This window comes from Python bivittatus, unplaced genomic scaffold (genome assembly GCF_059951505.1).
Source record: "Python bivittatus isolate LINGU-HERP-01145 unplaced genomic scaffold, Pbiv_v1 ctg000480_np1212, whole genome shotgun sequence".
Taxonomy (NCBI): domain Eukaryota; kingdom Metazoa; phylum Chordata; class Lepidosauria; order Squamata; family Pythonidae; genus Python; species Python bivittatus.
This window is the reverse complement of record NW_028277075.1, coordinates 107,208,055-107,235,790: the sequence shown is the minus strand read 5'-3', so window position 1 is coordinate 107,235,790 and position 27,736 is coordinate 107,208,055. Positions and strand designations below refer to the sequence as shown.

Sequence of the window (27,736 nt, the reverse complement as noted above, 5' to 3'; positions counted from 1 at the left end):
TCTTTTATTGTGTATGTCCACTAAAGTGGCTTTATTTCATCAAACTGGAAGGTCCTCTTGTTGCTTTATTTGAAACAAAATGTAATGATAACAATTGATGTATTTATTTCTTCTTGATGATTAACCCTAATGAAATCACTGATGGAGAGATGTCCCACCCATTCATTTATCATTTTGATGGGTCATGGCACTGCTAAGTTTGAGAACTCCTGGCTTAAGGGAAGGAACTGCTTCTCCAGCCCCAGCCCAAAGAGAACTGGGCACAGGCCCACAGTCTGTTGGGCAGTGAATAGTGGAGGGGGAATTTTGGGCTTGAGTTTGGTTGGCAACCTAAAATATTTAGTTGTGTATCTCACTGTATTATTAATTTGTAGCTTCCACTTCCATCAAGGAGAAACAATGGAGAAGCTAGATTTTCCTAGGATGCTGGATTTTTCTTCCATTGATGGCCATGAAAGGGGAGAGGTGATTAGGATACAGAGAAACACACATTCTGTTATTGTTAAACACTATACAGATGTGTAAGGATGGTCAATCTGGAGAGGACTTCTGAGAATTCTAGTTGCAACACATTTGTAAGGTGTTTGGGTAGGGAAGCCTGGTAAACAGAAGGCTTATCAAGAAAACTATGGTTGCGATTTAATGTTTTCCACCACTGGACAAGTTATAGCAGCCCTATCCATCTTTTCATAGATAAACAGGCACCTAATGTTAATTTCACCCTACCCTGTGAAGGATAGGCCACTGAACATTTGGGGAGAGAGAGCTGTCCCTCCATAGGGCTGCTGGCAGAAGCTGCCCACGGCTTCATTATGTGGCTGTCGGCAGCATGTCTCACAGTCAGCAGCATGTCTCACAGTGCTTCCAGTTCTGCCAGCAGCCCTGCAAGGAAGCCACAAGCAGCTTCTCCATGGAGCACCCCATGGAGAAGCCACCTGTGGTTTTCTCACAAGGCTGTAGGCAGCGTTTCCTCACCACACTGCTGCTTCTGCCCTGCCCGGAAGCTGGGGAAGCATCACCACAGAGCTGGCAGAACAGCTGCTGCCAGGAGCCCTGCGGTGGAACAGCCCCTGGGGAAGGTGCCCCGGGGCTCTTTTGCCAGCCCCCAGAGGCAGCTCTACTGCGGCGGGTGGGGAACCGCCACTTCCACCCCACCTCCCTTCCCTGTGGGAAGGGAAGCAGTGAAAATGGCTCTTCAGCTACCCCTCGAGGGGCAGGGGGAAGCAGGCCTGTTTGACGGCAACATAACTGGCGCCAAAAAGGCCCTCTTCCCAGGCTTCCCTCCTGAGGTTGCTCCTGCCATCTGGGATTGCCAGGAGAAGAGGGGAGTGAGGAAAGTGGGGGACAACAGATCCTTTGCTGCCAATTCTCTAACCCAGAGAGTGGAATGAATGGGTGGCAGTGGGACAAACATTAAAATCAAATTAACTTGATTTTAACAACTAGTTACTGTATATTTAATAATATTGCCATTAAAAAATGTAACTTAGTGGCAACAATGGGAGGTCACCAAATGGTTGGGGAAGAGTGGTCTTAGGGGACAAATGCTGATGTATGTCTGCCTCTCATTCATTTGGATCAAAGAAAAACAACTGGTGGTCACTGAATCTCAGGTGTGGCACACGGACACTACCTTCAGTGTGCACAAAGGCTGGGGTTACACAGCATGCTTAACCAGAGCAACCACAAACTGAACAGCTGCATTTGCACAGCATGTTAAGTAACTTTCCTTCCTTGCTTAACCTGATTTTAGAGCCCAGCCTGGTTCATTAGTTCATGATTAAAGGCATTGTGGAAACCCAGAAAGTAAATTAATCTAGTAATCAGGTTCTACATGTTGACCAAACATGCCCTATGTCTTCATTCTTCACATATGTCATGACTGAGAAATCCTCAAGTAAGGTTGATTGATTGATTGATTACGTGCCATCAAGTCATTTTGCAGCTTTCAAAAAAAAAAAACCCAGGTGAAACAAAGGTAAACATTTTTACAAACCTTTTTTGTGTACTGACTGGAAAAAAAGTAATATCACTTTTCAGAAAAGATCAGAAATGTGTTTAAGAAATCAATTATGAGTTTGAAATCAAAATGATAGTTTTTAAATTGCTTGCAGGCTTGATCTAAGGCCTAATTTAAATACTTTTACATCTCAGTTATTTTCATAGGAACAAATTATCTATGTTATTTTTCATACCTTTCTTTGAAATGAGGGCGAGGGTAGGATTAAAGTCATGCAGAGGAATCCTCACTCCTGGATTAAAATGTTCTGATGTCGGAATCTCCATATTGCCCTAGGTTTACTGGCAATAAAAGGAAGGAAGGAAGGAAGGGATCTTCCTCCTCCCTAGACAATTTTATTGCATTTTACTGTTAAACTGTTTCAGCCTTGCACTAAACTAATAAAGCTAGTGCTACCAGGCAAAGTGAGGTACCACATACATCTGATGGACCACCAAGACGGTTGGTGCAGCTTTTTAGGGAGACAAGAGCAGAATGTGGCAAAAGGAGCTGGCCAGGGATAGTAGGGGCTGGGTATGTGACAGCCTGAAACAGCCAATCACTACCTTGCGGTTTCTACTACAGTACTACTGGTCACCTGACTTTGCTTCTGAAGTGATAGATGTTGAAGTCTAACATATTTTACACATGTTGAGGCTAACCTTGGCTGGGATTGGAATAATGAGGGAAATACTACTGTACTTTAATAGCAGCACAACCGCTGAGGACTTCCTTCCATCTCTCTCATGGGCTGAAGGCAACATCATGAGATGAAAGCAATGCTCTGGAGTCAAGGAAATCAAAAGGATATCAACTAAATATGCCATGGGTAGATGCAAGGAAGGACCCAGCCTTACTTAGTTATATTCAACAATGTTCTAGATGTTTAAGGGCAGGGGGCAAACATGTGCTACCATTATTTGTTGGATAGAACAGGCCTGGGAAAGCAGCCTCTTCAAGAGTAGTTTCTACACTGAAGTAATAAATGCTATTCAGTTCCATGGAAGAACCCTATAAAACGTAGCCTATTAAGTCTGAAGAGAATTTAATTCATTAATAAACAAGAGGGACTCCTGCCAAACTCATTAGTGTACTTTCTTCATTCTTATTCAGTGTCTGCTTACACTTACTTAAAAATTACAGCAGGCAAGCAATTTAACGTCCTCCTTTTGGGTATTAATTTTTCTCTAATGAAAAACTAACATTCATGTAATGTCACTTAATGCAGCAATACAGAATTTCCTTTAAGAATGAATTAAATGAAGCATTTCTAGCACCTTACAGATTGCAGAAATCCTCAACTGCCTGTTAATGAAGCAGCAACCTTTGTCCTCCTAGGCCTGAATTCAATTCAAGGACCCAAGTTCCCTTGCCTTAAAAACAGCAGAAACAGCTTTCTCAGTATTCCTCCTTTCCTTCTAAGAATCATTATGGCACTCAGTTTCCTCAGAATGCCTGAAAACATTTTTTTTTCTTTGACAGGTTCAACTGATAAAGATTTAAATAAGCATAGATTTCTGAAAAGGAAAAAAAAACAACCAAGCTGCTACCAAACGAAATAAACCAAGTGATGTGGTTCCATCTAGTGGAGCAACATTTTTTTCTGCAAGTCTAAGAAATGTGCATTTAATGTCACTGAATCCTAAGCCGAATCCAGCCACCACAGATGGAGTCTTTGGCTCTCTCAGGCAAAGGAGGTTTCTGGCCAAAATGACCAAACTGAATACCATATGCTTTTCCAAAACTTAGGACAAGTTAGTAAATAATTCAGGACTTCAAGGGCCTGCAGAAAGACAATGGTATGTTTTTGTTTAAAGCTACTTCGTTTTTCCATTCCTGAGTAATACTAGAGTAAGTTTGACTGGGTAACGATGATGGTGGGCCTCTACAAGGGGAAAAGCTTTTCATGGGCTGGTACCCAATTTATGGAATTCCCTCCCCCAAGAGGCTCAACTGGCATCCACACTAGCATCATTTTGGAGTCAGGTGAAGACCCTTCTACTTTCCCCAGCTTTTAAACTGGCTTTTATTGCATTTTAATGCATATTGTTTTAGTCTTTGAATGACCATCTTGCGGCTGCCTAGTTTATATGGTGTTTTTACTTTGCATTTTATTGTGTATGTTTTTATTTGGACTGTGTTTTTAGTGTTTTATTGTAAACTGCCAGGACAGCTTTAGTTATTTGGTGATTTAAGTAAATAAATACAGATTTTCCATCACAGAATTTTGTGGATGGATGTTGACTCTTATTACAGTGGCTTGACTCACGTTTGCTATGTATTCTATTAGTTGAGGCCTGTCTAAGCAGGGGCATACAATTTACTTTAATGACTTGCAGCCATACCTCATTGTTTCAAGAATCCCTATGACAATTTCTGGATCTGACATTTGTGATCTTTTCACAAGAAACCAAGTTTCTCTTCTTATAGTTGTCTGTTGTTCGTCATCTTGTCATAACCATTGGCATTATCACCCCTTGTCCTAATATATTTTTTGTTCTATTCACCAGATTGATTTCTTCTGATTTAAGGGATTGGTATCACTATGTTTCCTATGTGCTGTAGTGGTGATCATTTCATATAGAGAGGCTGCTTTAAGTTAGGAGTACACTTAGACATAAAGAAACCACAAGGAACCCTGGGATGGAAATAAACCTTGAAAATAAAAAGACAAGATGTGATCTTACTCACCTTCCAAGGCAAACATCCAGTGCTTGCAGACAGGTGAGTTTTGCACAGAGCTTGTAGCTTCAACTCACTTCAGAAGCTCTGCTAGAGGGACAGTGGTTCCCACTTCACTAAACGTAGAACCTTTTGTACAGGTAGAAGCTGCAGTAAGAGCTCTAGCAATGGTAAAGATAAAAATACCTTGCTAGCCACTTCTGTGGGCATCTCTGATGTTTTGGAGACATTTGTATAGGTAGGGAGTAAGAATTCTGAAGAAACAGCATCTGTAATGCTGAATAGAATCAAACAGAGCACATTGTCTGATTGTTTTATATAGGCAAATGAAGCACTTGATAGAGCCTTCATGGGGCTCCTGCATGAGTATTGGAGGTATACTGAAGGTTGTGGCTTCAAGACAAGAAGACATCTCTAGTTGGATTGTTGTTGAGGAACAGATGTGTTTGATGTCACTTGCATTTAAAGTCAATGTGAGATCTGAACTTTGACATTTGCAGTAGAGAGACTCCTACTGGCAGGAAGGAAGAGAACTTTTGCTACAATTTGTACCCTCCAGAGATGTACTCCTGAGTGTCTCCCATTTCTTTGGAGTTAGCTCAAGCATCTGCAGCAAAAAGAGGGAACTCACAATAGCTTCTTTCCCTGTTTTGTCAGAAAAACCATCATGAGAAATACTATCAAGGGATGCTGCTGAGTTTTTCATCAGTACATAATATACTTCTTAAGTGTTTTTCATGTATTACAAGTTGTGACCAGAACACATTTATTTTTTCTGAGCCTGAATGAATTTTTCTGAGCCTTTTGGTTGATGAGACTTTGAAGTGTTATGATGGTCATGGTTACCTCCGTAATGGCAAAGATTTATCTATCAACATAGATAAATGTTCATCATGTTATCTATTAAAAGACTTCATTTCAAGTCTTTGAGACCTGGCTGAAAAGTAGCCTCAGCCATTTTCTACAAGCTGAGTCACACCCACACTGAATTGTGTAACACTTGTCCTTTCACCAACCTGAATGCCCTTCTGGCAGGTTTTCTGATTCGCTAATTTGATCTACATTTCTGTATAAGCAAAACCAATAATGGCACAACCCTATGTTTGCTGAAAATCACTTATGAAATGTTTTAAAAACTTGCTCTATTTCCAGAGAAATCAGATTTCCCTAAGGAAATAGAAATAGAAACCACCACTATGATTTTCCTCTTTCCGTTCTTGAAATGGGGCATCGCTGTTGCATGGGGATGCTTGAATCCTTCTCCAAGGCAAAGAGACAGTTACTTCTCTCAAGGGTACAGGAGCTCAGAACAGTAACTTGGAGGCAGTCAGAAGGGATGTAGAAATTTTATCAACCCTGCAATGCCAGATCGAGGTTGCAATTCTACAAATAACTGGGACTTAAGCTGTTTGAACTCAGTGGTCTTTTCAGTAAACATGAATACCATCATGTTGCTAGTAGGCAAGAGACATTTCACTTAAAATAGAAGCCTACTACATATGTTAGCGTTAGATACCCATCTATCTGTTTTTGGTAGAACACACTGAACCATTTTCTGCTTTTCAGAGCTAGCCATGATCTCGGCAATGATCTTTGCACCCAGATCTGAGGATGCACTACCACTGCAATGGATCCTTCTGAAAGGATCAGGAGTAACTGGAAAGGCAGACCACTCTCTCTCCCTCTCCCACCAAGATAGGAAATAGAGAATGTGTCTTAAGTAATGCTTTAAAGAGACAAAGCAGTCAAGTGTTACACACACAATAATGTATGAGAGCAGAAGCAAAGGCATCAAACAAACTGCTTCTGGTTGCCTATGGAACCTTAATACAGCCTTCCATTCATGTGATGCCTTAAAATTAAATTTCTGGATGGGTGAAACAACTAGGACATCATATACTTTATGTCTACTTTAAAAATGTTTAATACTTGTCTCAGAACTACAAGATTGCATGGAAAGGAAAGCCATTTGTTCAACAATTATATTTTAAAAAAGAGTTGTATCAATTACCTAGATACAATTAATCTAAGCCTCCTTGCTCAGGCCCTTACTGAATGATCACAGGATTGGCTTGGAAGCTGGGCGCTATAAAATCTAATTGGCTACTTAGCAGGGTCACAATTAATATTAATTAAGCTTTTAAGAAAATAAATATTCTCTGCAGAGCTGGAGAATCTGTGGCCTTCCAGAAATTCCTAGTCTACAACTCCCAGCAACCCAGCAAGGCCAACAGTAAGAAATATTGGGACAAAATACATGCAGTTATTGTGAAGTGTTTTTCATTCCAAAATTGTGTTACAGCTGTATATTTGCTCATGTTCAGTTTTAATAATATGCTCACTGAATGCTACAAGATAAAATCCTCAGAATTTATTGCCATTATGTAAGCTCTTTCAATACAACCTGTTTTACAAAAAGTCAAAAGTTTCATCTTCCTGTTTTTGAGCCATGTCCAACATTATGAGGTTTCCTTTTGATTCCTTCACAATGCTTTTGACAGTGGGCTTAGAAAGCAAAGCAACAGTGGTTAAGTTTAGGTAGGGGCAGTAGCTTGACAGAAAGATCTGCATACAGGCAGATTTAAAAATGAGGCTGAATTGACAAGTCACATTCTGAATTTTTAATAAAACAGCTCTAGTGTGAAGAAGTTCTTTATACTGCTAAAATGTACAACCTGGACAAAAGTAAATACTTTTATCCCTCACAATGTATTACCAAAGTTCTAATTCTTGCAAAGTACAAGAAAAAAGGCTTTCATATACCACAAGCATGAATTACTTGTTCATTTCTAAGAGAAGCAAATTTGTGGGGGGAAAAGTAAGCAAGGTGGCCTACTGAAGTCAGATTACACTTAAAAAAAAAATCCTCAATTTTGGCAGCTGACACCTGCATATCCTACCTTGATATTTCCTTTTTACGTCTTTTAAATATAAGCACTTCCTTCCCCTTTCCCCGTCCTACACCAAGCCCACTGTAAAAATCTGGACCCTTAAGTCACCTTCTGTATATTTACAAGAATTCTGACAGCAAAATACAAACTAGCATGAAAGTAACGATAGTTTGCATCTGCTGTTGTGGAATAAATATACCAAGCCCAATCCAACCGATCAGCAGAAGTTATGATGATTCGGAAACAGCTGTATCTGTGAGCAAGGGTGCTGGCTTTTCATTGGAGGCAGTTATCCCATCTCCTCTGTCTTCAGGAGCACTAGAAGCAGCAGTAGTAATCACGTTAGGAGGAACAGCAGCATCCAGGATGAGTGCAGAGGTTTGTTCCGCATTAACAGAGGGGCCAGCATTCGTGGGTAAGCTTGCCACAGGAGGAGCAGAAGATAATAGACCTGTGGGCAGAGCGGGTATCTCATTGACCAATGGGAACTGGGCAAGGAATTCTGGTGACAGAGGTGCAATTCCAGAGAGGTTGATTGGAGGCAAGGAAGGAAGTGGTGGCAATCCTGAGAACATCAGAAGACAAAAACAAGCTTGCAGTCTATTCTGTCATAAATGGGTCAGTCATCAGCCTATAGGGCTATGTTATTTCTAAACAGTAATTTTAGCAATCTGCATCTGTGTATTACAAGGGAGATGGTGAGGATATATAAAAAGAGCCAAAGAGAAGAGGCTTTCCTTAAGGCTCCCTACAGATGTACAGACAGAGCAAGATCTTTATGCTTCAGAGATTAATTTCCTGGAGGTGCTCACATTTAGAAGTGCTATGACCCCCTAAAATGATAAATTTGTGATAACTAATATACTAATGATTTCATTAGGATTAGGGTTGGGCAAGAAATAAACATACCACTTTTAATCATTTAATCCATCTATGATATAAAAAGCTGAGAGGACTTTCCAACTTTATTAAAAAAACAACTACCCTATTTCATTGGGAATAAGCACTAAAACAACCTTCTGGCATCAATTTGCTTTGTGTGAGCAAGGTCCAAAAAATGTGCTACTCCCTTAAAAGTTCATGACCTTCAGAGGATCATGGCCCACCATTTAAGGACCTCTTATTGCCTATAGAGATGGCCAGGTCTCATATTAATCAGAGCCCACCAAAGGCTCAAAGACTGCTGTCAACTTCTTATGGAGCAGGTATTTCATATGAGAATCCTTCCCCCAACCGCCAAAAAAAAAAAAAAAGTTACATTCCTTTTTGCAATTTATAGAGTCCAAATGAACAACCAACCAATAGCCAAAAACAAGCAGACAAACTAAAGTGCATATGATTCTGTTTTCACAGTCCTCTGAATCCTGTCCCATCCACTATCTATTCATGAAGAATTAAAAAAAAAAAGAATATAAAATCAATTTATATGTCAGGATTCATAGAGCTTCCTGCATTTCTATGCAATAAATGTAGTACTATACTTTGTATTTACATAGGAAGACTTTTATTCCACAGTAGTAATAATGCATCAAAAAGAGCTAACACTATTTTCTATTCTTTCAAGTATGCCAATAAAATATGAAATGTTGGTTGTTTAGCTAATGTCAAATCTAGTTTAATTTTTAGCACATAACAGCATCCTGACCAGTATTTTTGCTTTACATTACAAAGCCAGTAACCAAAACCAAAAACCAGCCAAAAACCACAGGGTTAAATATTTTACTATTTTTTTCCCTAGGGCCTAAAACTAAGTCCCTGCACCACTATTAGGAATTATGACTAATGAAGTTTCTATGTACATTATTCCAGATTTTATGGTCTCTGTTGTTTCAGAGTATTGCTTCAGTGAGGAATTGTGAGTATTCTGCACTGAAGATAAAACAACATGAGGAAAGCCTGCAGAGCATGGCTTCTGGAATTCTTTCCAAGATCTTCACCAGAAGCAGCCATAGGACATGCCTGTATTTCCTTCGGCGTAATGAACTAATGTGTGCCACAACCCCTCTGCTTTGGGTCACATGGCCAGGAGAGAGGAAGCTTAAAATGGAGGAGCCAGAAGCATTCTGAGCTACTCTCCAACTGCCTCTCTTGCTGGGGCCATTTTTGGATTTTTTTTTCCCTCCAATGTTCCCAGACTGATCAGGCCCATTTTTGAATTCAGTCCTTCTTTTGCTGGCTTCTGCTTCCACACCAGTCCTGGAAAATTATCCTGCTGATGGATGGACAGGAGACTGAGTCCTGAATATCTATGTAATTTCTTTCCAACTTTCCATTGGGTTGGAAAGTATAGAAACAGCATAAAAGCAGCAGTAACAACATCCTGCACCTTTTATTCACTAGTCATAAGGAGAGTAAAGCCCTGGTTCTGGGATTCTATCACTGGAATATTTATTTAACCTCTGTCCTGACTCTGATATTCCAGAAAGCACTGGAGTGTATCTAATGGAGTCATCTTGGTGATGGAACAAGAGCTGCTCACAAAATGGATTCTTTCTTCCTCCACCTCCAAAGCATCCACCCTCAAATCTTCAGTTGAATCAGGCTAAACGTTTGTTCTCTATCAAATGGTCAACCAGATCCTCCATAGCAAATCTGAAAATGATAGCAAAATCCCACTGCACAAATATAAGTGTGCTAGCGTAGTATTAGGGGCTTGGATATTTTCTCTGGAAAGAGAATAATATTAACATTGGTCACTTTCTTCTTCCAAATAAATCCTTCATATCCCATGAAAGCTGTTCCAGAAAGTTGGGAAATTTCTGAAAGTTTCCAGGACCAATTCTGTAACTTATTTTTAGGAAAACAGCCACAACTGGCCTTTTAGGTGTGATGGAGAAGGGGTGAGGTGGCACTCCAAAAAAAACAAAAACAAACCAGGACAAAAACTAAATTTAATTTAAATAATTTAAATTTCAACCTAATTAACATTAAACTAAAATAAAATAGTTAATCTCCATGTATCTATTTCCCTTCTCTCTATCAATTATAATTTGGCAGCAACTTTGGAAGAAGCTAGGGGTACAAATTGTACACTAACGCACAGTAGTGTTGGGGACTGCAAGAAGAATAACCAAAAAATATCCTCCTTTCGCAGGATTCTCCAGAGGATCTCACTTCTTTTTTTTCACCTGAATGGGGGGGTCCAAATGTCATGACACTGAATTGTACAAGGCTCCAAGCAAACAACTGAATGCCTTACCTATTACAAGCTAAAGATCACGTAATGATTAATAAAAGTTGGGTGCAACTGGACTGGACTAAAAAAGTTAGGCTGGTTTATCAGATGCCAGTTCAGAAATGTATCAAAACATACCAGGTTGCCCAATGTCTGCTAATCCAGGACCAGGAATTAAGTGCGGACCAGGTAAATTCAAATTAGGGATGTTCCCCAGATTGGGAAGACCAGCAGGTAAAGTCATCAATCCTAGTAAAAATAAGATGCTAAATTTCAGAAGTTCACACTACTTGCAGAACCAGAAAAGGTCAAAAAGAAAAATTGACAATGAAACTTCATTTAATGGAGGAACACTTTGAATCTTTTCCAACAGTCACAGTATGTTGAAGAGAGAACATCAGAGACATGGATGTCCTACAGGATCCAGAAGAGAGCACTCCTCCTTGGCCATGCCTATCACTTCAAGGAATGGGCATGGTACAGATGTATGGAAGCAGCCAGTGTGTACCTCCTTCCCCCACATGGAATAGGTAGAAGCAGTCTGTCTACAAGGGAGACAGCTATATGCTGGGAATGTTTTTTTTTCTATAATCCTTTGTGTTATATCTTTAAATAATCTTATGTCAAGAGAAGAGTTTCTTCTGTGATGTTCAAAAACTTATATGGATTCTATCCCCAAGTGTCATAGATAGACAAGGAGTAAAGGGTCTTGTTATTTATAAACTGGAAAATGTTTCCAGTACGTAGTCTTACAGGTTTAATTGCTACTACAGTGCAGTTCTTTCCCTACAGACCAGACATTATAGTATGTATTAGTATTGTGCAAATACTACTCCGTTAAAAATTGTTAAAACATCCTGATCTAGTCTAGATCATTCTGGAGGTAATCCAATCATGCAAAGCCTTCAGTGCTAACCTTAAGGTAGAGTCATTGTACTCATTTAGGGCATTAAAAGACAAGACCAGCACTCTTGATTTGAATATGAAACAAACCAGGAGTCACTATAACTAGTACAATATTGGTATATGTGTTCTGGCTTATCTGGCTCCAATAACTGCAAACATCTGTATCAAAAATAAGACTGTCTGCACTCTCTACCAATATATTACAATTAAATATACTGTGTCTGGTTTACTGTATTTCTTCTGAACTTCTTGTATATGACTTTAAGTTGCTTTATGCCAAGTGAATGTATGTTTTTCATCTTGTATGAACTCATGTTTTATACATATTAACTTCACAAAGAACTTTAAATGACAAACACAAAAAAAGAACTGCTCTTGCAAAGTTCAGTTCATGTCAGATTCTCATTAGGACTGATTTAAACAAAATATCAACTAAAATGTCCACTGAATAGACCATAGAAGCCAGTCCTAGAAGATTTTCCTTTAAGTAAATCTTCAATTAAGATTTTGGTTCTGGTATATTCATATAATTTTTGTGTGTATGCATATGTGTGTGTATGTGAGCCTTCAAGTAAGTGTTGGCTCCTGACAACCGCCTGGACTAGTCCCTGCAGTTTTCTTGGCAAGGTTTTTCTGAAGCGCCTTGCCGCTGCCTCTTCCCTAGGGCTGAGATGGGGGGACTGGTCCCAAGTCATCCAACTGGCTTCATGCCTAAGCAAGATTAGAAATCACAGTCTCCCAGTTTCTAGTCTGGTGCCTTAACGACTACACCAAACTGGATCTCTATATTCATATAATATAGAATGAAAATATGCCTTTTTTATATTTTAATTTCATTTTTATAATGTAACATCTATAAAAAGAGGGATGATTTTCAATTGATTAACACTGTACATTTGGCCACACACATATTTATTGAAATGTAATTAACATCATTTATTTAGCTGGCGCTTCTAATTCTCAGGATATTCTTACATCACCCCCTATCTTCAGCATAAGCAAATAAAGATTAACTACATCTAAAACTGCATTCTAGGAGAGGCATCTGAAAATTAACCAATGATATTTACGATACAATTCAAATACTAACATAAGTCCACTCAGGTAGTGATCTGAATGAAGAAAAAAGGACTGTCTTCCATTTTAAAAATCCTTTTCACTGTTACACGCAAGAAAGTTCATCCATGTCTGTATCACGTACCTGGTAACGGAGCTGCTGAGTTAACTGGAGGAAGAGTTTGATTTGCTTGGGGAGGCAGTAATGGTACTGTAGGAACACCTAATGAAAAATCATGCCATGTTAACTTTCAAATGCTGTTTTGAACATATCTAGCAAAATCTCTAGGTTGTCCAGTTAAAATATTTATTACTTTACTAGATTACTAGATATTTTGAACATATCTAGTAGCCTCTAGGTTGTCCAGTTAAAATATTTATTATTAATTACTTTCAGATCTTTTTTAAGGCAGAGATGCCAGAGACTAGGGTCCTTTTGCATACAGAGCATGTCCCTCAATGTTTTGTTGAAAATAAATTAAAAAACAAGCCAAAATAAAGAATTATTCTAAAATGAAGAAAGGAATACATAAATAAAACAAATAGTACTCATCCCCAAGTAACCTGTTTTACCTTCTTTGGCAGATACATAACTTCTGCTATAAAATGATTTGGCAGGAAACATTATTCCTCTTCTCATATTTCATTGGATTTAAAGTGCTCAACCCAAGTGGGAAAAGTGCTCTTACAAAGAGGAACCCCAAAGATGGGAAATGTTATGAGTTTGAAATGTGTTTTGAGAACTCTGCTTCAATGCTTGTGTGTTTTGAGAAGTATCATTTTGAGAGTTCCACCTGTTCTAAGCAATGCAATTGGACTGTTTTCTGGCTTGTTATTGGTTTGTAAGAGAATTGGGAACTTGGTCTAAGCCCCTTATTCCCTTGTTTATCTCAAGGTGACAAAAGTAGTTGAGGTACAGCCAATGCTGGCTGCTATGGACTACCTAATGTACATAAAATTTGTCCAAAGAGATTATTTTTAAAACATTTTCTAAAACATTAAAAATGTAGAGAATTATTGGATGGGAAACAAAACATAATTTCTATTTTAGATGCGTTAGAGAGCTCCTAATATTTGCTCGTTCATTCTCCTCAATGAAAAACCTTGTGCCACACTGTATGCAGTGTCCCCCCGCCCCGAACCAAATTATTGCAGACTCACAAGACTACAGCAGAAAAAGAATCAAGTTGGCAAAATTCTATTTATAGAAACAGAGAGTTTAACATCTGGCCTCTTCTGCAAGAACCAGACCCTTCTCCACCCAGCCCCCCAGTAAGGCTCCATTTTGTAGCTTTATAGCACATGACTATACACAGCATGTAAGTTAAATAGACTATCATTCAGCTCTGATATAATTACATTTAGAAAACAGAACAGTGGTATCAGGATTACACAAAAGACAAACCTGTATTGAGCATGTTAGGGACAGCAGGAGTTGAGTTAATGGAAAGCCCAGCCAGGCCCTGTTCTGCTCCTGTAGTTCCAGGTGGCAGTGCAGAGGGGGGATTAACTGAAGACAGCTGCACCTAATTAAAAACAACACTGTTTTACCAAAGATCTGCTTTGTAAGATGGTACAAGGAAACAAATGCTTAGAAAAGGACCTGCATATTGGACTAGTGCATTACAAAACAGGAATCTTATTCCACCAGAAATGCTTAGGAGAATCACAGTATAGGTTGCAAAAGAAAAGGATGACAACTTACTTCTGTAAAGCCATCTTTGAGTGGACTAATAGGTGTACTAGACAACTGCCCTGGAAGAGAAATTTTCTTTCCCTCTTCAAAAGGGCGAGTAGGTATTCGATGCAAGTATCCATAGCCAATGCCACAACCTAGGCTTTAAATATAAAGAAAAAGAAATAAGACTAATCCTAAATACGTTCACACTGACCCTATGCCAAAGGATTGCCTTTGAGGAATTGTATGGACAGAATTCAAACGATACAGACAGTCCCCTACTTACAAACAGGTTACATTCCAAGAGGCTGTTCGTAAGTCCGTTTTGTTCTTAAGTCCAACCAAGTAAAAAGTTAAAAGTCAAAAAAAAGAGGAGGCAGGAAGTAGGGCAGCGGTGTGGGCAGAGGAGCCCTATCTTCTGTCAAAGCATCACCAGGTGAGGCAGGAGACAGGGTGGTAGCAGAGGAGATGGTGAGGTGCGGCACGCTCCGTTGCTGGGGAAGGCAGGAGACCTCCGGCCTCTCTCCCCTGTCTTCTGCCTCTCTTGCCTCACTTGGCAACGGAGTGCGCTGCGTAAACTAACCTTTTCTGGGAACTCCAACTCCAATGCAAACCTCAAGTGCAAATGGAATGTGGGAGAAGGCAGGAAAGGATTCGTTTGCGGCACGCTGCAAACAAACCCTTTCCTGCCTTCTCCCAACTTCCCGCCCGACTTCCGGTTCTGACTTCCAGGTCCATCTTGTTCATATCAATGAGAGTTTGCAACATGAAAGTTTGCAAGTGGGGGACTGTCGGTATCCTTAAGCAGCCATATTTCATTTATGAAACTAATCCCAGCATGTGCACGATATTGAAAATAGCAAACAACTTGAATTCATTTTTAAGGGTTATCCTCACTTCCAAAGCAGCTTACACAACTTTAGAGCAATTAAAAACTTTTGCCACCAAGGCAGCATAAATCAACACTCTAAAAAAGTAGCTAGAGTCATTTGAATGGCTGGACATATAAAATCCCCCGGCCTAAAGCATCTAGTGAACAACTTTAGAGAACAGCCTTCCATGGTCAAAACTTTCTTACTGGTGGCAGCCTTTCTCCACTTAGCCCTTGCCTAATCTCAGGGGAATCCAGAGAATGTCCTCTGCCGGCTTGTCATGCAAAAGGGAGCCATTCCGCAGCCATCCCAGCACCTGAAGCTGAACGACCAGGGAACGAAAGTGCTCTCAGAATAAAGCCTTTCAGGGACACCAGGTATAGTTACGTATTTATACAGAAATCTCCAAGCATCATGGGAATAGAGAGATATCCTTCTGCTTTCATTTTTCACGTTTGCTTTTATACCACTCTCTTTTCAGCTAAATAGGAGGAAAATGCAGAACTCCTGATTTCTCATGATATAGAGGCATTTTAGTACATTATGAGGCTTATATAAACTTGAAGGAAGCTCATTATAACCTACAAGTCACATGGAGAATTATACTGTTCTTCAGCCAAGGGAAAGAAACATAACCAAATAGAATGGATATTTTCTAAATTAACTGAAGTCTAGATGGCAATTACAGTATTTACTCAAGATGCTGAAAATAAATGCATTTATTTTTAAGTACTTTAAGTACTTGTGTTCAATAAGGGGATGAACAAAATCTTGCAGCATGTGAGCTGAGATTTGATATGACTTTTACCATAAGAAGTATTATTATAAAACAGAATCACACTAGCAAATCATCCCTCATATATTCTGCCTGTTCAAAGTGCAAATGGAGTTCATGGCTCAGCAACAAATATCTTTAAATGCTTAACATAAATTCAACCTATGAAAAGTATTTAATCTGCTTGTCATTGTACCTGCCCAGTTTGGTAGAAAGCTGATTGTGTGGGAACAACCCAGAAATACTGCCTTAATGCCGAGTTTAATCACACTTCATATATCTTTGAAGGAAATCAGCTTACCTTCCCTCTCCACCCCATGCAGTATTTGGGGTAATAACCACTTCTCGACAATTATCAGTATCAGTGTTGTATACATAAAGTTTTAATGGCTTGCCTTCATGTGTTTCAATAAGAGAGAATAAATCTTCAGACTAAGGAAAAAACATATTTAGTTGACACTTCAATATCCAAGGTCTAATATAGCTATGCAAAACATAATTTTAATGTTCTGAAATTCAGAATGAACTGGTCATTGTAGCAGATGTGAACCTTCATTAGTTTATTTCAGCTGATATGTAAAAATAAAGAAGACACTCACAAGTTATAAGATAAGCCTCCCTTACAGTTTTCACTTGTTCTTTCTGCTCATCTTAAAACAGCAGTGTTTTAATTTCTAAGTCATGTACGTCTACTCAAAAATAAAGCTCAACAATGCTCATCACAAAGCAATTTTAAATTATTACGAGCAAACTGATTTCAGACTAAAATGTCAGTTTGATTTTTTTAAATAAACGAAATACACATTTACCTCATTCATGACAGTATCTGCCCCAATGATGTAGTCACTATGAGGTCTAAGACCTGCAAGTGCAGCAGGAGAATTTGGTTCAACTTCCTAGTTTCAAGACATAAAATTGAAAAAGACTGAATACTTTAACCAAACCAAGAAAAGTACAGAAGACAGATAAGAAAGAAAAAACTCTCAAATCAAGTTCAATTCCTGATGACTACATGGTCACTTCCATGCTGTTTTTTACTCAACAGTAAGCAAATAGTTTACCCCTACTTCTTTCATGATATTTTTTTCTATTTGTCAGTCTAGCGGAGTCTTGGGATTCCATGATGGCTTCCCATCCAAGTACCAACCAGGCCCGACCCTACTTAGCTTTCAAGCCCAGACAAGGTTAGCTAGGTGCTCTCCCTGGCTAAGTGACAGAAGCTAGAAGAGGATAACCAGTATTTCAAATCTTAGTAAAACATTTTTGGAAAAAAATTCAAGACTTTATATGGAGGGAGGGAGGGAAAAGGGGTGCAGGAGAGAAAGAGAGAGAGAAAATGACATCCCAAGAGTCAATTTGGTTAAGATTTGCCCCCAACCTCTGCCACATTAGCCCACATAATCATTAAAATACTTTTCAAAGTTTCCTTAACAAAAGAAATGTGCACTTCAGGAAAAAATAATCTGCCTTCAAGATAGAGAAGTTGTTGAAAATGTGTATACACAGTATATACCAAAAAGCATACATTTGCACACTGACTGCTGTTTTGGGGGGAAAGGGGAGAATCCCATTTAGAGTAATAATACATTAAATACATTGCTGTGCTGTTGAATGCTATCTGTTCCTTGTTAAAAAAAAATACCTGCCAGAAAGACATAGAAAAGCTTTATTGCTGGATATGCAACAAACTCTATGAAGGCCATCACACTTTCTTTTTTTCTTACAGATTTTAATTTAATGAAGAAAGTGCAATAAAGGAGATACATGCAACTGACTGAATTATTTCTATGCCAGTTAGTAAAAAAAGGTGCCAAATTCCCATTGTAAGTACAAGCCTATTCATAGCTAAGAGGCAGTTAAAGCCAGAAGATTCTGCACACAAAACCTGGAGTGAATGATTTTCTTCTCTAAGAAAAATGGAGTTTCTACTTACCAGCACATGCCACACATTCTCATTGGCTCCATCAAAGCTGCAAAACCGAATGCTCACTCCCAGCAAACCCTGCCCTCCCCACATGTTGCTGGGAGTTACAGATGTCTCTCGGAGCTCCAATGTTTTGCTGCTGTAGACCAGCATCTTAACAGGCTTTTCCACATTGGCTTTCAACAGGTCCTTGAGCGTGTCATTGTCTTTATTCTAAGAAAGGTATAAAGGTATAATTTGCTGAGTTCATTTGCAGTTATGTTCACACTATAGCTATGTATCAGCATTTCAAAGTACTTGATAGAAAACATTTTGCACAGAACATTTTGCACATTCCTAGCATTAAACTTATTCTTTTCCTAACATACCCAACTCTCACTTCCATATAACAAAATGGACAGAAGCATGCTCTTATAATTTTAATCATGCTCCCTTCTTCTAACAATTATTCGTTCCTCATAGCAAACCATATACTATGTACTAACTTTCTATCAGCATTTGCTTGTTGATTGGACAACACAAAACAACAATAAATGAACAATACCCCAACTAACCACCTGACCTTCAGACCCAGGAAACACCCAGTTTTTTAAGGCTTCCTGAAAAACCAGGGTTTTTTTGCCAACTATACTTAATATGTACCTCATTTAACCATATATATTTCACAGCTGAAATGGAGAAACTATGAATCTCATACAGTATTCCAAAAGGCATGGAAAATCCAGATATCATAATCTTGTCCTCCTTGGACTAATATAACCAATCCATACAAGTACCAAGGCAGGAACTCAACTAAAGGAAACAACCTATTTCTTCTTTCATCAATAATCCATCAGCAGGAATTTTGTATCTCAGGAATCTAGGCCTGGAACAATGTGTTTCCCTTTATCAACTAAACTTCCCAGAGGAAACAGAATAGCTTGTACAATATGAACAAGTATCAAATTATTTTTTATGAGTCAAGAGCTCTTTTCAATTGGGAAAAGATTATTACCTCCCCTCCCCAGGCCTAACTCCGTAACATTAGATTGTAAAGTTATAAATCTGGATTTAGGTTTTCAGGTATCCATCCAACAAGGCTAGTACCCATGAGTTTTAATTTGTGAATTCACTTACCAGCCTTGAACCATTAATAGAAACAATAAAATCAAAGAATGGCTCCAATCCAGCTCTATGTCCTGGTGAATTTTCTTGCACCTAGAATATAAACATTACATGGAAAATCAGAGAGAAAATATAACAGGTTTGATAGTCAAAAGCATGAGGAGGAGGAAGAGGAGGAAGAGGATTATGATTCCCAGCATGGAAAACCTTAATAAAAATCCATAAATGCTGCATTAATCAAAGCCAACAGTATACTACAGGAGAAGCAAACTTTTAGGGAGCCAAACCAATTTAAAAACGCAAATATATGTCACCTCTTGAAAATAACAGATGAATATCAAGTCCTGTTATCAAGCCACTAACTCTGGACATACCTTAGGAAATCCAGTCATCACATGGGCAATAGCAATTTAAGGGCTGCAGCCTTTAAAATGTAGTTTTCAATAACTTTCAAAAGTTTCTGATTGTGCTGAGCCTTTTTTCTCAAAATATACAAACTAATCTCTGCCCCAAAAAAAGGTCTATTATTATGAACTCACCTAGGAATTTGTTTTGAACAAAGAAAGCTATATCACACATGGCCAGAGGTATTACAGTTATTTTCTCTCTTTTTTTAAACAGCATGGAGAATAAGGTTCTAGCTATCAAATAAACAGCTATTAATGGTACAGGAGCTAGAGATCCCAATAAAATAATAAAATGTAATAAAAGGAAAGATAAACTGGCAAAGTTGTAGATCATATTTTAATTTAAACCGCAGTTTATTAGAATAATAGTAGCTCAAAAGGAAATGCTACCAACAGGTTGGCTAAACAGCTTAGAGCCAAGCCAAGATTTACAGAAGAAAACAGAGAGATTTATAGACGTTAGGAATGTGCAGTTTTTGAATTTGAGGCAAAAAAGGTGCTTCAGAGCATATACAGGTGGGAATGGAGCATCTTTCTGTGACTCCTTAAAGTAGTCACACCTTTTCTCAAGATTCTACAGCTGCCTTGCATAGCTGCACTACAAACCCAGGAAACAACACACTTGGTTTAAGGAGTTGCAGACAGATACTACCTTTGCACCCTCACACTTATTAAGGAGGGCTATTCTAGGAGGGGAAAAAAAGGAACTAAACCAGCAGTCAACTAGAAGTGCAAAGAGGTTCAACACACAGCACTCCTGCTCCATAACAGTTAGACCCATGAAAAAGGGCAAGAGATCTCTGAGTAAATGTTTGAGATACAGTTTCTCCATAGTGCCACTCCCTCTGTAAAACCTGGCTCAGATCCAGGAATTATATTTATTATACTATGTTCAGCATTTGGTTGCATATTCTTCTGCTGATCACAAGAGCAGGACTATTCCATGCTCATGCCAAACCATAATTAATCTACTTGGCACTATATCTGTGTGGCTGTCAAGCCATATTTTTCTATTAATGCCTTGCCAGTGAGAGATGTTTATTCCTAACACCCTTCATTGTTAGCCCATTCTTTGTATTACACAGATACCTATTTCTGGTGATTATCTGGAGAAGGAGTTTTCATCAGCTTTCTTTTTTTAAGTGCATTACTTGAAGGAGATAGCTTAAACACGCAAGCTGGTTTAGTGTCAAGAAAACAAGCAAATACTTTATTCCTTTTCTGCTAATCACAGGGAAAGCTTGAGAGCTCCATGAGGCCCTGAAGTTTAATAACAAAATGTTTTTTATTTCATTAATTAATAATATTTATATAAAGCCTATCCACCAATGCCTTCAGAAATTTGGTTTAGTCTCTTTTGTCGTTATTTTGCTGGAAAAATATTTCATCACAATCATAAAGCCCAGGAGACCAACACAATCCAATTACACCTAAATTTGCTAGCATAGCATCTTCAATATGTATTATATGTGCATAAAATTCTGCATTAGTAGAAGTACATATTTCACGCTATGTAACCGTCAGCCCTTCCTTTACATTAACCAGTGTTAATCATCTATTTTAAGATTTAGTACAAGTGGTACCAGCACTGAGACAATTCCCTATATCCCTTATCTGTAACTGCTCTAATTTACATATGCATTTGGAAACAAAGAGTAGAAAGGGAAGTCTTCATATTCTGTTTTCTTCCTGCCCACAAACTGGTCTGACCACCAACTGTCTTGTGGAAAGAATCCCTCAAGGAAGAGAAAGGAAAGAAGGAAGGTAGGAAACTACCATTAAACAAGACTGCTCGGCTGCATTCTGCCACCACGCAGGCCCATTAACACCCACTAATCTTTGGGAAGGATCATATAATTTTAAATTTGTTTTAAAATAATATTATATTTGTATTTATAATTGCCTATACTCTTCATGAGTTGAGATTATCGTTCTACTGAACACCAGGACTACCCTCATGCTGAATGCTCCAGTCCAAGTTTTTGGAAGAAAGGTTGACTCTCCCATCCTCTAAAACTGCTGTCTTATACATCACATAGCAGAGGAAATACTTTAAAATAAAAAGTTGAATTTACCAATGCATATTTACCTAGGATGCCATAAAAGAGAAATAAATACTATACCCTGCTCCTTAGCAGTTATGTTTCCAAAAAATAAGCACTCCATCAAATTCATAATTACACAATAAATCAAAATTTGATTTAATGATTCGTAGCATTATTTAAACCAGGAATATGTGGTCTGATGGTCTGCAAGTATAAGAATGCATGAGAGGAAGGAATCTGTGAACATACTTGCTCTTCATCTGATAAATTATAATTGGCAGAACAATGGTACAAGAACTGACTTGGATCTCTAAGATGTGACAGGAAATTTTACAAATATAATTTCATAGATGTCTCTCATAACTAACACGAACGCATTCAAATAATTTACATGGGCTTATTTGCAAGTCAGTTTTAAAGCCGTTTTCTTATTTTAGAAATTTTAGAATTCTACATGGCTAACTATAAGTACCTAAAATATTTAAAGTTGGTATTTAATCCAAGTACTTAAAACTAGTGTTGATATTATGTTTAAAACACAAAAAGTTTAAGAGTTTTTGATAAAAAGGTCTGCAAAAGTGGCATCCAGTTTATCAACTACAAAATGCTGAAGACATAATTTTTTTGGTAATTCAGCAGAGAGCTAATGCAATAAAACATCTCAACATACAGTCTGCATTAAAGGCTATGCCTTAGTTCAGTCCATTAAAATCGTCTGCACTTTTCTTTTTAATTGGCTACTACAAGATTCCACTGAACTATTCAGAAATAACTTTTTTTCCAGGAGAAAAAGCTCTAAGTGAATTGATCCAATTGTTACAAGAAAATAAATCACCTATACTGAGGAGTCTCACAGTTATAATTACATATAGTTGATTGTTTTAGGATACTGTACAATCATTCATTCTACCTGAGCCATAAGAAAGCAAAAACAATTATCTTGATAGTCTTATTTCCAAAATTCAACATGAAAAAAGTTATTTAACATGCAAATAATTTTAGGTAACAGTATTTTCCTACTGTAAGTAATACGGCAAGTTCAAAACAGAATGCATAATTTTTCATTACTATATGAACCATGAGGACCTCAATTTGTTTTCTAATTACATTTGCAGAAATGTATATAATTAGTCTATTCAGTAGTTAAATGTCATATAAAGCCACACAGTAAAGCAAATATGCTTCTTTCCTGCTTATTTTTACGGTGCCCAATAAAAATACCTTGCCATATTCAAGTTCATGCCTTGGACAACCTCTAGTTATCTATGAGAAGAAAGGTAAGCTTCATCATTTTGTTCAGAAGGAAACAAGGAAGATGGAATGTGAGTCAAAGGACATTAACAAGGTCAGCAAATGCTCAAGATTAAAAAAAAAAATCCTTTGTATGTCTCTGGTTTAGTTCACCATTAACTTAATTGTTATTAGATGTACCAAAGAGTTCAAACTTCCCTTAGGTTATGTGTCTCTTTGGGGTCTTAAACACACAGTATTTATTCTAAATCACTGCCTGAGGCAAAAAGTGTCTTTAAAAAACACTAAAATGAAGGTTATATTGTAAAAGTTAAAACATGCAAAAATTTTAACAAAAAATATTTTAGCATGCATATAGGCAAAGAACTAACACATTTCTATATCAAAGCTTGTAAAGTAAATTGTTTAACCAATCTCACATTTTTAGTTTGGTCATAGACTAGTTAGATCTTTCCAAACTATATGTAGGAATGAACTACATTTCATTTCATTTCGCTGAAGTAACTTCAGCATGATTTCCCATTTTAAGTTCTTAATCTAATATTTACTTAATTCATGTTTTCTGTCCGACAGATATTTATGTATATACCTGATATGCTGTTTTATGTATATACCTGATATAATGCTGTTTTCTCTTCCATATTGTAATATATTCTTGTATCAAATGTATTTATTCATGTATATTTTTCTCAATTTTTTTTTTTTTTTTTAATCTGCACTCAGTCGTTACCGACTCTGCAGTGACTGCTTTGGACGAGTCCTTGCAGTTTTCAAGACAATTGTTTCGGAAGTGGTTTGCCAGAGCCTCCTTCCTAGGGCAGAGCCCAGCTGGCGAGCACAGGAGGCGGGGTTTCCGTTGCTTCGCGCCCTTTCGGGTGCGCACGGTTTTTCGCGCTTACCAGCAACTGCTCCCGACTCCTTTTTGCAAGGCGCCGCCAGCATTTTTCCTCCCACCGGAGTGAGAGTACCCATTTATCTACTCACATGAGTTTTTGAACTGTTGGGTTGACAGGAACTGGGGAGGAAACAGGAGCTCACCCTGCTAACGCGAAGGCTGGACTCGAACCGCTGAAGCGTCGACCATTTCTGGCCGGCAAGATCTGCCTATCTATATGTCAAATAAGGAATGTGTGACTCTGACATTCCTCATTCTATGGGTCCTTCCTGGCTCCAAGTTCCAATGATCCAAAGTCTCTAGATCCAGATCCAGATTTAGGGTAAGGAATATCAGATGCTTCCTATCCCACTAGTTATCGCCTTTCTAGAATCCCTTTTGTTTCATTGGCCTGTAACTAAGTATTTTTCCTAAATTTTTAAAATATTTCATTAACATTCTCATACAAATTAAATTGTACAGCTGGTGCTTCCTCTATCACATGCCTTCTTAGTGACAGTAGGAATATCATAAACCATGTTCAGGCATTTGCTTGAAGGCAGAAGTCTTAGCTGGGTACTTGTTGGGACTGTATGCAGTACTTTCTCTTTGCTTTCCTCTATCTCCTTGGACTGTCTCAAGAGGTCTGAAGGGAAGCTGTATTTGAGTTTACTTGAACCAGATGGCTTCTATCCATGGCATTCAAGATACTGTTTAATTAGCTCCAGGTTGTATGAACAGTTGTGTACCTGCCTACAAGCAAGCACAAATACAGCTCCCCTTCCAAGGCCTAACAAACAGATTGGGAAAGCAAGGCTATGCTGGATGGAACATGTCACCAACTCTATCTGGTTCTGATCCTCATGTGAAGAGCTGTGATGTTTGTCAGATTTGAAACACAGCAGAATCTAACTGTCTTGCTAAATGCAGCTAGTGAAGAATACTCCTATTTCATGTTATGACTAGCTAGCATGCAAATCAAAAACAAACCAGAAATAAGGACTAAATTCTATGTCTCCAATTCATAATAGCAATTTGCCAGGTTTTCCCTAGGAGTGTCAATATAAGACCTGAAGTTACTGAAATAAGGTAAGTTGGAGAAGAAAAGGGAGAACTGAGAATACAGCAAACTGATGCACCTCATTCTCCATTTAGCCACTATCTCACTCAGCAGTTTGACAATCTAACCAAGAAGAAAACTACAAATGCTCTTGCTGGCAAATCCCACTGTGATTACAAGCAACAGCTTTCACTATTTAGCAGGACTTTACTGCTTGGCAGTAAATGTATTACAGCATTTCAGACAGGGACACCCAAGAAAGATATGTACCATTACTAACAATTTCCATGAAAAATGAATGACTAAGGAAAAAACCTCAGGGGAAGGAGGGGGGAGGAAGAAGACAACTAGTCAGATTACCATAAATCCAATGCCTTTATATATTAGAGTCTTATATATGAATGTTTTTAATTCAGTAAGAACTGCCTCATAGCTGCCTAAGGACTTTATATCAATAGTTAACTTCTTGATCAACGGCTACAGAGCACACATTGTGCTCCTCAACACTCCCAAATCTTAAATATGGTCTCTGGTCATCAAAAAATTGCCCACCCTGCAGTCACTAAAAAGCTGCTTTCAAAATTCTGACATAAGTGTTGAACTAATTAATTTTGACAAATTATAGAGTCTGAGAAACATAAAATCTCAAACAAGTATGTAAAAGAGAAAAAAAACTCACTCTTGACCATACTGAAAATTTACTTTCCCCCCCACCTAAGTAAATATTCTACCAATTAAATACAATATATTGTTGTTTTAGTGTACTTTACTGATACTATTTATAATTTTCCCCATTACTTTCTAAATGTTTATTCTTGATTTTATTGTTAGCTTTTTGGGTGTATCAGAAAAAGGGTGACATATAAATTGCCTAAAATAAATGCAATTAATATAGTTTCTATGACACAGAGGCATCACTTTTTATTTGTTTCACCTTTTATTTCTTCTTCAACAGTCAAGATGCCAAGAACATAAGTTACTCTCTACTTAAGGGCTATATATCAATAAACTCAGAAATGTAGAGTAGAATGTTATGGATGCACTACAAAAATCTGATCTCTAATTATGTTTATGGAGATGAAGCTGACACAAATTTCTTCTGGGGCTACTGCTAGTTTGAAATTAACCAAAATTACTATAATTGACAACATGATTAATTTCTCTAGTATTTAATAGGACTTGAACAAAGTATTTATTTCATACCTTTTGCCTAGAAACCCTTGAAATAGCAAATTACAGAAAATCTTCATCTCTTGACACCTACTTACATTGAAAAAAAAAATTTGAACCAAGTAAATTTGTAATAATTCTGGGATCAGATGACGATAAAAGAGATGAACAAACTTCACTAATGTGAAAGTTGTGACATCCTGACAAGCTACCATTTACTACTGTATTTTTGTGGAATTCACTTGAAGAAAGTGGATCAAAAATGCTCAAATTGCATCGTATACTTGCTTTTAAAAAATAATGTATAATACACAAAGCAAAAACAAAGCACCTCCACCAACATATAGTATGAATAAAATGAATCCCAAAATGTAGACGGGCACCCGTTTACTGATTACATCCAAAGCATGTTCACTGAAATTGTAAGTTTTAGGATATGTGAAGTTAAGACAGTGGAGGCAGATTCTCCATTGTCTTTACTTGCATTTGCTAACAAGCTTCAGTAATGGGTTAACATGCACCAGTTATTTAACTGCCAACATGGCTTATTTCACAATTCTATAGGATTAGTTTGTCAGCTGATTATGCTTTGAAAGCTCATCGTTATGTTTTTAAATTAAACAATTACTCCTCCAAAAACAGGAAAGACAGTCTACATTTTATAGTGCAAAAGTGGAAAGATCACTGCTTTCCACACGAGAGATGCACTTATTGTACATCACACCTTTTGACCATTTGCATTGAATAAGCAGGTTGATCAAGGAGCAGAAATATAACTGTAGAGCCCTTGGTAAGTATAACTGTCTAGCATACCAGATCAATATCGTACTCAAAACAGGAGCCAAGGCCAGGAAAAAGCAATACCGTCATGAGGTAAACTCATGAAATAGACCTTGATATTGCTGCCGGATTCAGCAAGATTTACTTGCTGAAACACGATGAATAGCAGATTGTTCTCCGAAGTCACCAGCTCAGACTGACAGGAGATAGTCCTTCCCCGGTCAGACCATCTCCTCCTTAACGAACGAAAACGGCCACTTCGTCTTCCGTTTCCACTTTCTCTGACAACGCGCTCCTTTCAGAGAAGCGCTAAGCGGCGAAACTAGTATTTGCCAGGAATTTGGGCGGCGGAGGGAAGCAGATATCCCGATGACTAGTACTGTATTTCCGAAGTGGTGATCCGAGATTGGCTGAACTGAGCCTCCAAGTCATCGGGCCCCCTCCCAGCTTTGTGAACTGGCATGATGGGGCTTGTAGTCCAGCAGTCTTGGAAGTCACCCGTGGGACGTAAGCGAATGCCGGGCGCCAGACGGCTTTCCCCTCCGCCTCAGCCCCCGGCATTCGCGCACTGCTTCCCGCTTCTCCCGCCGGGCCCACCCGCAGCCGCACTGCCTTCCCACGTGCGCTCGCCCCCTCCCCCGAGTTATCCTCTTACTCGCAGGACGTGGTAGCCTTCGGTGCCCCCGCCAGGTATTTCCACGCTCTGCGACGAGCCCATGGCTCAGGCCCAGCGGCGGACGACCAGGGCCCGGCGCGGCTGCAGCGGCTTCTCCGGCGCGCAAACGGACGCGCGGCGCACCCGCCCTCCCGCTCCTGCCCCTCCCCGCCTGCCGCCGCGGCCGCCGCCACCGCACCAAAGACGTGGCACTCCGTCGGGCCGGGACGCTCGGTGCGCAGGACGCTGGGAAGCGGAGGCCTCCGTGGCAGCAGCTCCCGACAGCGCCACCTGCTGGGCCCAGCGCGCGTGAGCGAAAGAGCGAGCCAGCCGAAAGCGCTTCGGCGCATGCGTGCCGCGAGGACACTCAGGAAAGTAATTTTTCCCTCGCTCGCGGTGCCTTCTGGGATTTATATATAAAAGGCGGAAGGC

General features: G+C 38.8%; 1 protein-coding gene across 1 annotated transcript; it reads right to left on the bottom strand.

The window, feature by feature from the left end:
- Positions 1 to 7,030: 7,030 nt before the first annotated feature.
- GORASP2 (golgi reassembly stacking protein 2) lies at positions 7,031 to 27,485 on the bottom strand. Its single transcript, XM_015889057.3, has 10 exons — positions 27,305 to 27,485; positions 19,075 to 19,155; positions 17,968 to 18,171; positions 16,844 to 16,930; positions 16,336 to 16,466; positions 14,415 to 14,547; positions 14,115 to 14,235; positions 12,855 to 12,932; positions 10,886 to 10,996; positions 7,031 to 8,137 (listed from the first exon to the last, which is right to left on the bottom strand). Exons 1-10 carry the CDS (start codon positions 27,365 to 27,367, stop codon positions 7,800 to 7,802), a joined length of 1,347 nt encoding a protein of 448 aa, XP_015744543.2. The 5' UTR covers positions 27,368 to 27,485; the 3' UTR covers positions 7,031 to 7,799.
- Between the last annotated feature and the right edge of the window lie 251 nt (positions 27,486 to 27,736).

Excerpts from the sequence above, each read along its gene's own strand:
- GORASP2 (XM_015889057.3), bottom strand. The coding sequence starts at position 27,367 with ATGGGCTCGTCGCAGAGCGTGGAAATACCTGGCGGGGGCACCGAAGGC. Across the intron at positions 16,931-17,967 it reads AGAATGTGTGGCATGTGCTG|GAAGTTGAACCAAATTCTCC; the intron begins GTAAGTAGAAAC and ends TCTTGAAACTAG. Across the intron at positions 12,933-14,114 it reads CCCTAACATGCTCAATACAG|GTGTTCCTACAGTACCATTA; the intron begins GTTTGTCTTTTG and ends ATTTTTCATTAG.